The sequence below is a fragment of the Coregonus lavaretus genome (assembly GCF_964263955.1).
Source record: "Coregonus lavaretus genome assembly, chromosome: 3".
Taxonomy (NCBI): Eukaryota; Metazoa; Chordata; class Actinopteri; order Salmoniformes; family Salmonidae; genus Coregonus; species Coregonus lavaretus.
Window position 1 is genome coordinate 48925666 of NC_139990.1, and position 15488 is coordinate 48941153.

The 15488-nt window shown below is 42.9% G+C and overlaps 1 protein-coding gene across 1 annotated transcript; it reads right to left on the reverse strand.

Moving 5' to 3' along the window:
- Positions 1–3516: 3516 nt before the first annotated feature.
- On the reverse strand, positions 3517–4939 carry LOC311115756 (SPRY domain-containing SOCS box protein 2-like). The gene is made up of 2 exons (XM_084157337.1): positions 4226–4939; positions 3517–3777 (listed from the first exon to the last, which is right to left on the reverse strand). Exons 1-2 carry the CDS (start codon positions 4929–4931, stop codon positions 3647–3649), a joined length of 837 nt encoding a protein of 278 aa, XP_084013463.1. The 5' UTR covers positions 4932–4939; the 3' UTR covers positions 3517–3646.
- Positions 4940–15488: the final 10549 nt, after the last annotated feature.

Sequence of the window (15488 nt, forward strand, 5' to 3'; positions counted from 1 at the left end):
ACACTTCAACTGTGAAAGACGGAATCTAAAACAAAAATCCAGAAAATCACATTGTATGATTTTAAAGTAATTAATTTGCATTTTATTGCATGATATAAGTATTTAATACATCAGAAAAGCAGAACTTAATATTTGGTCCAGAAACCTTTGTTTGCAATTACAGAGATCATACGTTTCCTGTAGGTCTTGACCAGGTTTGCACACACTGCAGCAGGGATTTTGGCCCACTCCTCCATACAGACCTTCTCCAGATCCTTCAGGTTTCGGGGCTGTCGCTTGGCAATACGGACTTTCAGCTCCCTCCAAAGATGTTCTATTGGGTTCAGGTCTGGAGACTGGCTAGGCCACTCCAGGACCTTGAGATGCTTCTTACGGAGCCACTCCTTAGTTGCCCTGGCTGTGTGTTTCGGGTCGTTGTCATGCTGGAAGACCCAGCCACGACCCATCTTCAATGCTCTTACTGAGGGAAGGAGGTTGTTGGCCAAGATCTCGTGATACATGGCCCCATCCATCCTCCCCTCAATACGGTGCAGTCGTGCTGTCCCCTTTGCAGAAAAGCATCCCCAAAGAATGATGTTTCCACCTCCATGCTTCACGGTTGGGATGGTGTTCTTGGGGTTGTACTCATCCTTCTTCTTCCTCCAAACATGGCGAGTGGAGTTTAGACCAGAAAGCTCTATTTTTGTCTCATCAGACCACATGACCTTCTCCCATTCCTCCTCTGGATCATCCAGATGGTCATTGGCAAACTTCAGACGGGCCTGGACATGCGCTGGCTAGAGCAGGGGGACCTTGCGTGTGCTGCATGATTTTAATCCATGACGGCGTAGTGTGTTACTAATAATTTTCTTTGAGACTGTGGTCCCAGCTCTCTTCAGGTCATTGCCCAGGTCCTGCCGTGTAGTTCTGGGCTGATCCCTCACCTTCCTCATGATCATTGATGCCCCACGAGGTGAGATCTTGCATGGAGCCCCAGACCGAGGGTGATTGACCGCCATCTTGAACTTCTTCAATTTTCTAATAATTGCGCCAACAGTTGTTGCCTTCTCACCAAGCTGCTTGCCTATTGTCCTGTAGCCCATCCCAGCCTTGTGCAGGTCTACAATTTTATCACTGATGACCTTACATAGCTCTCTGGTCTTGGCCATTGTGGAGAGGTTGGAGTCTGTTTGATTGAGTGTGTGGACAGGTGTCTTTTATACAGGTAACGAGTTCAAACAGGTGCAGTTAATACAGGTAATGAGTGGAGAACAGGAGGGCTTCTTAAAGAAAAACTAACAGGTCTGTGAGAGCCGGAATTCTTACTGGTTGGTAGGTGATCAAATACTTATGTCATGCAGTAAAATGCAAATTAATTATTTAAAAATCATACAATGTGATTTTCTGGATTTTTGTTTTAGATTCTGTCTCTCACAGTTGAAGTGTACCTATGAAAAAAATTACAGACCTCTACATGCTTTGTAAGTAGGAAAACCTGCAAAATCGGCAGTGTATCAAATACTTGTTCTCCCCACTGTATATATATATATATATATATATAATGAGATCATGTGACAGATCATGTGACACTTAGATTGCACACAGGTGGACTTTATTTAACTAATTATGTGACTTCTGAAGGTAATTGGTTGCACCAGATCTTATTTAGGGGCTTCATAGAGTGAATACATATGCACACACCACTTTTCCGTTATTTATTTTTTAGAATTTTTTGAAACAAGTTATTTTTTTCATTTCACTTCACCAATTTGGACTATTTTGTGTATGTACATGACATGAAATCCAAATAAAAATCAATTTAAATTCCAGGTTGTAATGCAACAAAATAGGAAAAACTCCAAGGGGGATTAATACTTTTGCAAGGCATTGTATGAACCAGAAAAAATGAGAGAGAGGCAGTGGTGTAGTGGGTATACGCAGGTATACTCCATATACCCATTTAGTTTTCAGTGGGCATTGCGTAGGCTCACTTCTCAATCCCCACTGATGCGTATCAGAGTAGTGTAGTGGAGGTATCCGCCATGTCAATTAGTAAGGCTGATGGAACAGATCGGACTGTTTAGCTTAAAATGTTGATAAAATATTATTTATTATTATTATTTATTTTAGGCGCAGCAATGTACACATGGCAGTAGGCCTACACGTGAATTTTCCAAAAAACAATTTGCGGGAAAACACCTTTCTAAAATGCGCACCGCACATGCGCTGTTTCACCCTTACGAAAAAAGATTGCAGTCAGAGTGCAGTATAACTGCAGTTAGAGTGCAGTATTACTGCAGTATTATGCAATTACTGCATCCAAAATACCACAGTCGACTGCAGTCACTGCACTTTTACTGCAGTTTCAAAACTGCAATCTAAGGGAATGGACAGAGATGGAAATATCTGTTAGAAAGAGGGGGGATTTAAATATGCAATAACTGTCATGGGGTTGCTAATATGATTAGGATCATTCCTTGGGCTGCTAGACAATGAAAGAAAGTAAAAATCAACAACAATAGAACAGGAGAACGCATGCATACCTGTCAGAATGATATCATGATTATTTGCATCAATCCAGTGGCCATTCATGTGCTACAGAAACACTGCTAACCAAACAACAGTGCTAGGTTCCTCAAAAGACCTCAAAAGTGGTCTCCAGATGTGGTTTTAGCATTGTTATGGACTTAGAACATACAGTTTTGCCAAAAAAACTAAACAAAAAAGGGCCTTTGAGAACAAAACCCTGAAGAAATTGGGGAAAATCTGAAACCTGTGAATTTCTGACTCAGTTTATCTGTTTCAATAATAGGTACCACTATTCGCCTACTGCACAGTACAGCTTGGGTTGGCCTGACTGTGAAAGACCAATATGGGATTGATAATTTTAGGTCATTCAGAGTGTATGTCACTGTTTCTCATAGGATCTTTCACACAGGGCACCTTTCCTTCGCCGGGCGGGCCGTTTGAAACATTTTTGGCAAAATTAGAGTATACCCACTTCTCCATGCACCACTACACCACTGGGGTGTGGGATGTCTCGCTTCCTATTCCATCTCTGCTAAAGCATGGGTTCAGAACTGAATGAAGGCTGTGAGGGTACATGTGTGATGATTGTTTGTGTGACATACGTTTATTCTAAGAGGACAAAAAAAACAGATTGTTCAATATTACTCACATCAGCAGTGTGCTATCCTAACCTATTTAATTAGTTTTTTTTTATACTTTGTTGTCTAAACCAACCATCCTGTATGTGTGTGTGAGAACATGAGGTAGAGAAGACTTGAACAATAACAATGAGCCCCAGGACAGGAGTTATGGCAGCCTGTAATATCAGATATTTAATAAATAAATAGCATTTTTAAACAAACAGCAATAGATTTAACATAAATTAATAAATTATTAAATATAAATGTAGTAAAAAACAGCAGGTGTATTTTACAATCCAACAATATCATGGTTGTAATAAATAGGTTCTATAATTTAGCAGTATATGGACATTGTGTCAGTGAGAACATTCCTATTTACTCCATACAGTGTGTGTGTGTGTGTGTGTGTGTGTGTGTGTGTGTGTGTGTGTGTGTGTGTGTGTGTGTGTGTGTGTGTGTGTGTGTGTGTGTGTGTGTGTGTGTGTGTGTGCGCGTGTGTGTGTGTTTGTGTGTGCAAGTCATATGCTGGGCAGGAGGTAGCGTTGAAGAGGAAGAGGCAGAGGTAGTCTGTCTGTCTGAGTCTCTCTCTCTTTCCCCATGGACACATGGATGGACAGACCACAGAGAGCCATCAGTGCAGGAGGCTCGCCTGAGAGAAAGAGAGGGAAGGAAGGAAAGAGAGAAAGAAATGTAACAAACATACATGCATTCCACAGGAGGTCAGTGGCACCTTAATTGTGGAGGACGGGCTCGTGGTAATGGCTGGAGCGGAATTGGTGGAATGGAATCAAATGCATCAAACACATGGTTTGATGCCATTCCATTGGCTCCGTTCCAGCCATTATTATGAGCCATTCTCCCCTCAGCAGCCTCCACTGATGCAAACATAAGTACTTGGCGTGGGCATGTTTGGGTTTAAGGGCATCATCAATAGTTCTGAACTGTTTTAGTTGTGTTAGTTGCACTGTGTTTAGTTTGGTAGCTGTAATATTTTGGTAAATGTTGCCTGTCTGTGTTGATGCTATCAAAGCCAAGCAACATGCCAAGGTACAATAAAGTTACATTGTATTGTATTATAATGATGAGGTTATACTCACGGGTAGCTCCATTGAGGTAGCATAGTCGTATGGAGGCTCCACCCCTTACGCTGCTGATGGCTGGGAACAGCTCCACCCCTCGGGGGAGGTCCTTAAAGGCCACGCCCAGGAAGCAGTCATCTACCACATATCCCAGAGTTCCTGCGTCTGTGTCCAGAACCAGCAGCACGTGCTCCGGGACAGGGTGAGGGGGGGACACAGATCGCTCTCCTGCCTGCACCCCTCTCTCCCCGGGGTACCTCCGCAGTGCTCGCCCTGCATGCCACAGCTGATTGGTTGTGAGTTCCCATCCCCAGGACTGTGAGTCTCCGCCCACCAGTGCAGTGTAACCGGAGGTTTGCAGCGGGCAGTGCTCCGTGGATACACCAATCACAGCATGACTTCCTCTGTGGGCGGGGCTCCACAGCACCTCCCACACGTGCAGTCCTCCCCTCTCCCCCTTCTCCCCCCGAGCCCCGTCGCTGCTCTGCTGGGTGGGTGCACGTGTCACTTCCTCCCCGCACGGGGACAGCAGGAAGTGAGGTGAACAGTGTGTGGGGCTCCAGCGGCACCGGGGGTCTCCAGGGGCAATGGGAAAGGAGTTTAGGAGCAGTGAAAGGCGGGAGGAGGTAGGGATGGACATCGGGAGGAAGGAGGAAGAGGAGGGAGCATCCTTCTTCATCTTGGCTGGGATGCCACCCAGCCAGCCAGACAGTGCCAGACCCATTATAGCCTACACACACACACAATATTCACTACTCAGACACTGGCTGAGCTAGGGTTTTTCAAGGCTGTGGAGAAAACAGACATCACGTTAGACTGAGTCAATCTCATTCGAGCAATCCACATTTCACAGTGATGTCATTCATCACAAGTTAATGATCCAATCCTATGATAAGAACATAAAGGACACATGTATAACCTGAACTTGTGCTGAGGTAGCCTATACATACTTTTCTGTCTTGACATGAGTCATGACAGCAGGATTTTGAATCAAGGCTGGCCAAAGTCATAAAGTATTATTCATACAATTTAAAGGTACTAGGCTACATGTAACAATTCAACAATGAACCTCTTGTTAAATTGACTGGGGCCAGCAAATCTCTTGTTAAATTGACTGGGGCCAGCAAATATCTTGTTAAATTGACTGGTCCTTTGTTGAATTGACAACAAGAGATTTGTTGGCCCCAATCAATTTGACAAAAAGAGAAGGTCTGTCTTTTGTTGACCAATAAGAAGGCTGGACCATTTAAATGCAATTTTGTGTGGACCCAATGACTTTTTTGGGGGAAGAAATATTGTGAAACACTATCCTTCCACTATTACTGAAGATTTATTAAGGCCATTTTATGAAATTGAAATGCAAAAATATTACATATAGCTCTTTTAATGAAAACAATGATGTCATGTAGATCACTATAATCTCTCCCAGAAAGTTCTACATTAGATCAGGTTAATCAGATTGGGATTGTTTGGAGGAATGGTCGTGATAAATAAACATAGGCTAACTTGTTTAGGTAAATAGAAAGTAGCTTACCACACTTTCTCTCGCGCAGAGTTGTTGTCCCTCGTACTAATGGACATGGTCAGTCATCACCATGTTTTTATAAACTCCCCTTATCGCCCCCCGCTGGACGCGTGTGTCTGCAGCGGTTATCAATGTCCGGTAACGTAACCATCCCATCCAGTGCGTCTGACGACCTCCGCTGCGAGAACAGCACATTCCGACATCTCAGAACCACGTCACACAGATTGGCAGTGCAAGGGCACGAGATTCTGTGACCTAAGTAGTGAAGTGATGGATATCCGAGAGATGATGAGACAAACAAATAACGGATAGTATGTCATAACAGGAGGTAAACATAACCTGCAGCCTATTATTTTTTGTCTGCTACAGTTTAATGCATGCATCATGCATGATTGTGTATTAAAACATCAACAGCCTTTCTCACATCGACTGTATATTTGCCTATAGGCCTATTCCTTCCCTCCTGGCTGGCTCCCTCCCTCATCCTCCTCTCCTCTTTCTCCATTGTCCCCTCCCTTTCTCCGCGTCTTTCTTTATCGCTTCCAGTAGTGGATGAACACCTACACCGCGCAACAGACAAATAGGATGAGGCTTGGGCTTTTAATTGAGAAAAATAGAAAAAGAAAATAGAACCAGAAGCGGCTCATATTTCCTCGAGAGAGAGCATGCGCGGAAAGAGTATCAGCTGCTGCGCGTCCTCTGTAGGTAGTGGCTGGTTATTTTCCGAGTGTATTTTCTTGTCTGTAGTTCAGTAGGTATGCTAAACGTTTACCGTATCAGTTATATCCTACCGCTTGCTACAGCTCACACACTTCTATCATGATCTCAACAGTAGGCTATGTTTTTTAACTTTGTGTTTTTATTTATAAAGTACATGTTATCATTCAGGTAAACAGTGGTGGTCGGTGCATTTTAAACTGAGGGAGGACCTTATTTCTATTAAAGCATATTGGATGACTGTCATTCATATTCCATTCACCCAGTTCAATGTAACATTGATAGGCTTAGGTGACTACACAATACTCTAATTTTCCCTATACCCATCATGAGGTTGCTACAACCTAGCCTATGAATGAAAGTTTACAGCTTAGGTGCACATAGGTCGACATGGACAGACAGTGACACATTCAATACCGCCTTGCACACTCTTGCCTGCATCTAGCGAATCTAGGGTGTAATCATTAATCCAACAGTTGCAAACTAGAGTTTCTATTGGACAAATTCAGGTATTTTTCTCAGTTTCATTCTATTTGCTTCTGTTTAAGAAACGTTTTTCAACAGAATCGGCGGAATGAATACACCACTGATCACGCATAAACACAGTTCACTTTCATAGCAGCCACGTTGCATTCCTTCTCGCATCTATGCACTCTCCCCTTCATTTGTGGACTTAAATGCACGACACATCAGCTGTATGTGACCAGGCGAAACAACCTTTCCAAGCCAAACCTTCATATCATAACCGCTACACACAGCCTACATAGTTGTCACCATATTAGCTAAAGTAACGTCATAGTCAACATAACTCAATAGAACTAACGCGTTATTAAACCCGCTACAATCATGCAGTAACATTACAGTGTATAGTCAGTAAGCAGTTCAGCAGTTAAACTGGTGGGCCCCGGTGGCAATAAATTAGTTAAACCAAAAGCTTACCTTGACTTGGAAGAGTTCCAGTGTTGTGTTGGATATTTATAGCCAGCTAGCTAACATAGCACGGGGGGCCAGTATGAACATTTATGCACTCACTAACTGTAAGTCGCTCTGGATAAGAGCGTCTGCAAAATGACTAAAATGTAATGTAATGTAATGTAATAGCATCCCTCTATTTGAGCAGGGTGTTTGAGTAGGTTAAACTAGCTAGCTGCATTTGCTAGCTAAGTTAGTGAAACTGAAAGTGGGAAAAACATGATGAAATCTCTCTCTCTCTTTCTCTTTCTCTCTCTTGCTTCTCCTTCATTTTTGAAGAAATTAATTTGTTAAAAACTGTTCAACTATTGTCTTTCTCACTCTTTGAGACAACTACTCATCACATTTTATGCACTGCAGAGCTAGCTAGCTGTAGATTATGCTTTCAGTACTAGATTCATTCTCTGATCCTTTGATTGGGTGGACAACATGTCAGTTCATGCTGCAAGAGCTCTAATAGGTTTGAGGACGTCCTCTGGAAGTTGTCATAATTACTGTGTAAGCCTATGGAAGGGGGTGAGAACCATGAGCCTCATAGGTTTTGTATTGAAGTCAATATACCCAGAGGAGGACAGAAGCTAGCTGTCCTCCGACTACACCATGGTGCTACCATACAGAGTGCTGTTGAGGCTACTGTAGACCTTCATTGCAAAACAATGTGTTTTAATCAATTATTGGTGACGTGAATATATTTAGTATAGTTTTATCTAAATAGGATAACTTTTTTAATGTTTTACAATAAATCAATAAAAATGAAATTCACTGAGGAGGATAGTCTTCCCTTTCCTCTTCTGAGGAGCCTCCACTGCAGGCAAAGGAAATATAAATCACAAAATCATATCCTAATTATGGACAAAAAACAAAATAACAGTTTAAAATACAAAACAATTAGATAAGTAGGCCAGTAGACATGGGGTACGTTCATTTCGATTGAAGGTTTGCTATGTTGCAGAACAGTTTGTACTGAACTACATGTTTCCCCAAAACGTTCTTGTAAATTCTTGAACAGACTTTGAGGTACATCAAAGATTATGGATGTACTGACAAGATAGATGTGTCTCCGCCCTAACAATGGGAGTCATTGTCCACAAAGCAGCATGGTAGGCTGTCTAGCTCCCGGCTATCCTTTCTTTGGATTGGTGGATACATCTCATTGTTGTAATCCTTTTTTGAATATTCGACGAGGGTTGTTGACGTCAACCGCCTGTATTCAATGTGGAGAGATGCTATGCTACTATCCTCATGCCATGAATATGCATAGCCATCTCGAGACAACTCCGATATAAAGCGTTTTTTCTCAAAGTTGCCGTGATGTCACGTGTCCTACTTATATCAGTGCACTCGTAACAACTTAAGCATTACGAAACTTCTATTTCATCAAATAAACCTCACGTAGCAAATAAGCCATACATTTTTTTTTGTTGACGAAATTTGACATGCCCTCATTGACCTCCATACAAAAACTCCTTGCTTGGTGGACAAAACAATGAAAAAACGCCACCTGTCGGAGGGAGACAGATTTTCCGCTGAGTTGGCCCTCTCTCTTCCTCTTCATCTCTGAGTATGTTTGCTCTGTTTGGTGGGTGTGGCGGGGTGTGGCGGGGTGTGGCTTGAAGCAACGAGTGACGTATTTAAAGGGCGGCTTTGCATTTTGAACCCACAACCCAACCCCTCCCCGTTTTTTAACTGGTCGTTCAGTACAGCACCTTTTCCGTTTAATTGAACTGTCCACTACATTTTTTCGTACTGAATTCAGCCTTGGTCTTATTCCTGTCTTATAGTGGTGCTCAGAAATCTTATTAAGCGGAATGAGTGCAATGGTATCAAATACATCAAACACAGGAGGCTAAAGAGGGGAGGAACGGAGCGAATGGAATGGCATCGAACACCTGGAAACCATGTGTTTGATGTATTTGATACCATTCCACTAATTCCGCTCCAGCCATTACCACGAGCCCGTCCTCCCCAATTAAGGTGCCACCAACCTCCTGTGACATCAAACACATGGTTTCCATGTGTTTGATGCCATTCCATTAACTCCGTTCCAGCCATTATTATGAGCCGTCCTCTCCTCAGCAGCTTCCATTGTTGTATATGTAAGTTTCTGTCAAGTTTACTTGCACTTATTTTTCGTTTCCAGGAATGAACAAATAATAGAAATGCATTGTCTTCAAATAAAAATAAAAACTGTGATTGAGCTTTCATAAGTTTTAGCTCTGCGTTTGAAAAATATAGCCATACTAATAATACCATTCAACATACAATGACTGTACAAAACATTAGGAACACCTGCTCGTTCCATGACATAGACTGACCAGGTGAATCCAGGTGAAAGCTATGATCCCTTATTGATATCACCTGTTAAATCTACTTCAATCAGTGTAGATGAAGGGGAGGAGACAGGTTAAAGAAGGATCTTTAAGCCTTGAAACAATTGAGACACGGATTGTGTATGTGTGCCATTCAGAGGGTGAATGGGCAAGGCAAAATATTTAAGTGCCTTTGAACAGGGTATGGTATTAGGTGCCAGGCGCACCAGTTTGAGTTTGTCAAGAACTGCAACTGTTTTTCACGCTCAACAGTTTCCCGTGTGTATCAAGAATGGTCCACCACACGAAGGACATCCAGCCAACTTGACACAACTGTGGGAAGCATTGGAGTTAACATGGGCCAGCATCCCTGTGGAACGCTTTCGACACCTTGCAGAGTCCATGCCCCAACGAATTAAGGCAAAAGGGGGTACAACTGAATATTAGGAAGGTGTTCCTAATGTTTTGTACACTCAGTGTATATTTGATAGGCTATTCTTATGTCATAAGACATACCTACCACACCAAAATAATGTTGCTAAACTGATTCTTCTTTATTCTAAACAGCTGCTACAAGCAAACTCCAATATCAGCTGCCACCAGGGATTTGATATTGGCCAGTTTTTGTCGAGCTTCTAACTCCAAATGTAATATAATTGAACCACTAGAGGGACCCATATCATAACTTGTTGGCACCAGCATCAGCCCTGTGTTACGACTTCCGCCGAAGTTGGTGCCTCTCCTTGTTCGGGCGGTGTTCGGCGGTCGTCGTCACCGGCTTTCTAGCTGCCACCAACTTTAGCAGTCTGAGGTGCAGGAGGTTCCTCCGCCCCCTCTGGACATCGAGGGGGTCCCGGCGTATACTGTACGAGCCATCATGGACTCAAGGCGTCGGGCGAGGGGCCTTCAGTACCTCGTGGAGTGGGAGGGGTACGGTCCGGAGGAGAGATGCTGGGTGCCGGTGGGGGACATCCTGGACCCTTCCTTACTGCAGGAATTTCACTGTCTCCACCCGGATCGTCCTGCACCTCGTCCTTCGGGTCGTCCCCAAGGCCGGTGTCGGCGCGCTGCTGGAGCCGCGCGTCAAGGGGGGGGTACTGTCACGACTTCCGCCGAAGTTGGTGCCTCTCCTTGTTCGGGTGGCGTTCGGCGGTCGTCGTCACCGGCTTTTTAGCTGCCACCGATCTACGTTTCTTTTTCTATTTGTTTTGTCTTGATTGTACACACCTGGTTCCCATTACATTATATTATTTCCCTATTTAACCCTCTGGTTCCCACATGGTTTTGTGCGTGTTTGTTCTTTGTTTTGTGTTTAAGACTTATGTGAGCTGGTGTGTTTTCCCTGCGTGGAAATGAGTGTTGTTTATTTCTCGAGTAAAGTACGTCGTTTACTCAGTTCTGTGTCCTGCGCCTGACTCCGTCCTACCGCTGCACATTGACACTTGACACCCTGCTGAGAGAGAAAAAGAGAGAGAGCAACATTTGTTGTTGTTATAATGCTGACAGTGAAATTCAGCAAGGGGGGAGTTATTACAATTTATTACAATGCTTTTTATTACATATTGTAAATACCATGTAATAATAATAAGCACAGTGTACAGCATTACCCAAACGTTATTTAAAGTGCATTCCCATTTTTTATAAACTTTACAATATTAAATATTGTAGTGACCTTAACGCAAAACCTAGCAACCTCAATAATCTAAAGTGTTGGGTTGACGGTCGCTGGACCTGGGTTTGGCCCCACTCTGCGCTAACCCACTGAATTCACTGTTGATGTAGGAGAAATTCAGCACAGACATGTTTACATCTCAGAGTTAAAACAGGTATATCATGAGCTAGCAATGAGGAAACTGAATGAGGAAACAGATTTTAAAAAGCACAGAGACATTGGCAGCAAGTTTAAAACTCCAACCACTCTTGTGCAGGTGATGAACAGCCTCATATGTTTCCAGCAGGTAGGTACATGTTATTTTGCAGCTGTTTACTGTGTGACTACAACATATTGCCTTTAATGGATGCAGCTGAAAACAAAAAGCAATATAAAGTTAGACAGTTTAGTGGAAACTAGCACATTTGTAACAAGCATTCATCGTTACACCTCTGTAATTGTGAATGTTTTCCATGATGTCAGTACAGTGAAACAAGGAGTTATTACCATTTATTACAATACTTTTTACATTGTATTTACAGATGTAAATAACCTGTTATAATAATAATGACACTGTACAGCGTTACCCAAACTCTATGTAAAAAGCATTCACGTTTTTAAAATACACTTTACAATAAAACATTTTGTAGCGACTTTAACTCAACACCAAGCAACCTCATCAAGAGGATACAATTTTGGCTTGACAGTCACTGGATCTGGGTTTAAGCCCCACTCTGGGATACCCCACTGAATTTTGTGGCAATATCAAACAACCAACCAAAAATAAAATGTTGTGCTGGTGTCTGATCTAGTGGTAGTGCTGACAACCCTGGACTACACATTACCCCCATTACCGATATTACCCACATTACCCCCATTACCCATTACCCACACTACCCACATTACCCCATTATCTACATTACCCACATTACCCCCAAATCTTAAATGTCTATACTCACCCACAGAGAGAAGAGGAGAGGAGCACCAGGTGTATGGAGGAGAACTTCAGCACAGACATGTTTACGTCCCAGAGTTAAAACAGTTCTATCACGAGCTAGTAATGAGGAAACTGAATGAGGAAACTGATTATTAAAAAACACAGAAGCATTGGCAGCTTTAAAACTCCAACCACTCCAGTGCAGGTGAAGAACAGCATCATATGTTTTATTTTGCAACTGTTTACTGTGTGACTGCAACATACTGACTTGTTTTTTAATTGACTGGTTGGGCATCATTTAAAAATATTGTGTCCTTTTTTTATGGTACCCCATAACTCACACTTTACTTTAACTAGAGAAAAACTGTGTAACACCTATAAATTACATTGTACTTAGGCAAACATTGCACTGCTTTGCACATTTACATTTTAGTCATTTAGCAGACGCTCTTATCCAGAGCAACTTACAGTTAGTGAGTGCATACATTATATATATACAGTGGGGGAAAAAAGTATTTAGTCAGCCACCAATTGTGCAAGTTCTTCCACTTAAAAATATGAGAGAGGCCTGTAATTTTCATCATAGGTACACGTCAACTATGACAGACAAATTGAGGAAAAATAATCCAGAAAATCACATTGTAGGATTTTTAATGAATTAATTTGCCAATTATGGTGGAAAATAAGTATTTGGTCACCTACAAACAAGCAAGATTTCTGGCTCTCACAGACCTGTAACTTCTTCTTTAAGAGGCTCCTCTGTCCTCCACTCGTTACCTGTATTAATGGCACCTGTTTGAACTTGTTATCAGTATAAAAGACACCTGTCCACAACCTCAAACAGTCACACTCCAAACTCCACTATGGCCAAGACCAAAGAGCTGTCAAAGGACACCAGAAACAAAATTGTAGACCTGCACCAGGCTGGGAAGACTGAATCTGCAATAGGTAAGCAGCTTGGTTTGAAGAAATCAACTGTGGGAGCAATTATTAGGAAATGGAAGACATACAAGACCACTGATAATCTCCCTCGATCTGGGGCTCCACGCAAGATCTCACCCCGTGGGGTCAAAATGATCACAAGAACGGTGAGCAAAAATCCCAGAACCACACAGGGGGACCTAGTGAATGACCTGCAGAGAGCTGGGACCAAAGTAACAAAGCCTACCATCAGTAACTCCTGAGTGGCGCAGTGGTCTAAGGCACTGCATCGCAGTGCTAACTGTGCCACTAGAGATCCTGGTTCGAATCCAGGCTCTGTCGCAGCCGGCCGCGACCGGGAGACTCATGGGCGGTGCACAATTGGCCCAGCGTCGTCCAGGGTAGGGGAGGGAATGGCCGGCAGGGATGTTGATAGAGCATGGCGTTTGCAACGCCAGGGTTGTGGGTTCGATTCCCACGGGGGGCCAGTATAAAAAGATATGTATTCACTAACTGTAAGTCGCTCTGGATAAGAGCGTCTGCTAAATGACTAAAATGTAAAAATGTAAATGTAACACACTACGCCGCCAGGGACTCAAATCCTGCAGTGCCAGACGTGTCCCCCTGCTTAAGCCAGTACATGTCCAGGCCCGTCTGATGTTTGCTAGAGTGCATTTGGATGATCCAGAAGAGGATTGGGAGAATGTCATATGGTCAGATGAAACCAAAATAGAACTTTTTGGTAAAAACTCAACTCGTCGTGTTTGGAGGACAAAGAATGCTGAGTTGCATCCAAAGAACACCATACCTACTGTGAAGCATGGGGGTGGAAACATCATGCTTTGGGGCTGTTTTTCTGCAAAGGGACCAGGACGACTGATCCGTGTAAAGGAAAGAATGAATGGGGCCATGTATCGTGAGATTTTGAGTGAAAACCTCCTTCCATCAGCAAGGGCATTGAAGATGAAACGTGGCTGGGTCTTTTAGCATGACAATGATCCCAAACACACCGCCCGGGCAATGAAGGAGTGGCTTCGTAAGAAGCATTTCAAGGTCCTGGAGTGGCCTAGCCAGTCTCCAGATCTCAACCCCATAGAAAATCTTTGGAGGGAGTTGAAAGTCTGTGTTGCCCAGCGACAGCCCCAAAACATCACTGCTCTAGAGGAGATCTGCATGGAGGAATGGGCCAAAATACCAGCAACAGTGTGTGAAAACCTTGTGAAGACTTACAGAAAACGTTTGACCTGTGTCATTGCCAACAAAGGGTATATAACAAAGTATTGAGAAACTTTTGTTATTGACCAAATACTTATTTTCCACCATAATTTGCAAATAAATTCATAAAAAATCCTACAATGTAATTTTCTGGAAAAAGAATTCTCATTTTGTCTGTCATAGTTGACGTGTACCTATGATGAAAATTACAGGCCTCTCTCATCTTTTTAAGTGGGAGAACTTGCACAATTGGTGGCTGACTAAATACTTTTTTTCCCCACTGTATAATCTTTTTTCATACTTGCCCCCCGTGGGAAATCGAACCCACAACCCTGGCGTTGCAAACGTCATGCTCTACCAACTGAGCTACATCCCTGCCGGCCATTCCCTCCCCTACCCTGGACCAATTGTGCACCGTCCCATGGGTCTCACGGTCGCGGCCAACTACGACAGAGCCTGGATTCGAACCAGGATCTCTAGTGGCACAGCTAGCACTGCGATGCAGTGCCTTAGACCACTGCGCCACTCGGGAGGTTGTACATGTGTGTTTGTTCCTTATCTGGGATGAAACCCCAATGGTAGACCAGTCAGTGAGGTTGAAGCATCTGTTCTGTTTTGGTCAATTCTACACAAGTGTCAAGTTAACCCAGACACTTTGTTTTGGGGTAAGTGCTAGCAAAAACATTGAGTGAAAATATGTTTTCTACAGTGCACATTAATGGGTAGGTAATTAAAACCAACTTTAGTGATTTATTTATTTTTGCTAAAAATTGATGCAGCAGAAAACAAAAGCTATATCTGGAAACTAGCACATATCTGACAAGCATTAATTGTTACACCTCTGTAATTGTGAATGTTTTCCATGATGTCAGTACAGTGAAACAAGGAGTTATTACAATTTACTGCATTACCCACATTACCCATTACCTATATTACCCACATTTCCCAAATTACCCCCATTATCTATATTACCCCATTGTCCACATTATCCCATTACCCACATTATCCCCATTACCCAATTGCCCACATTACCT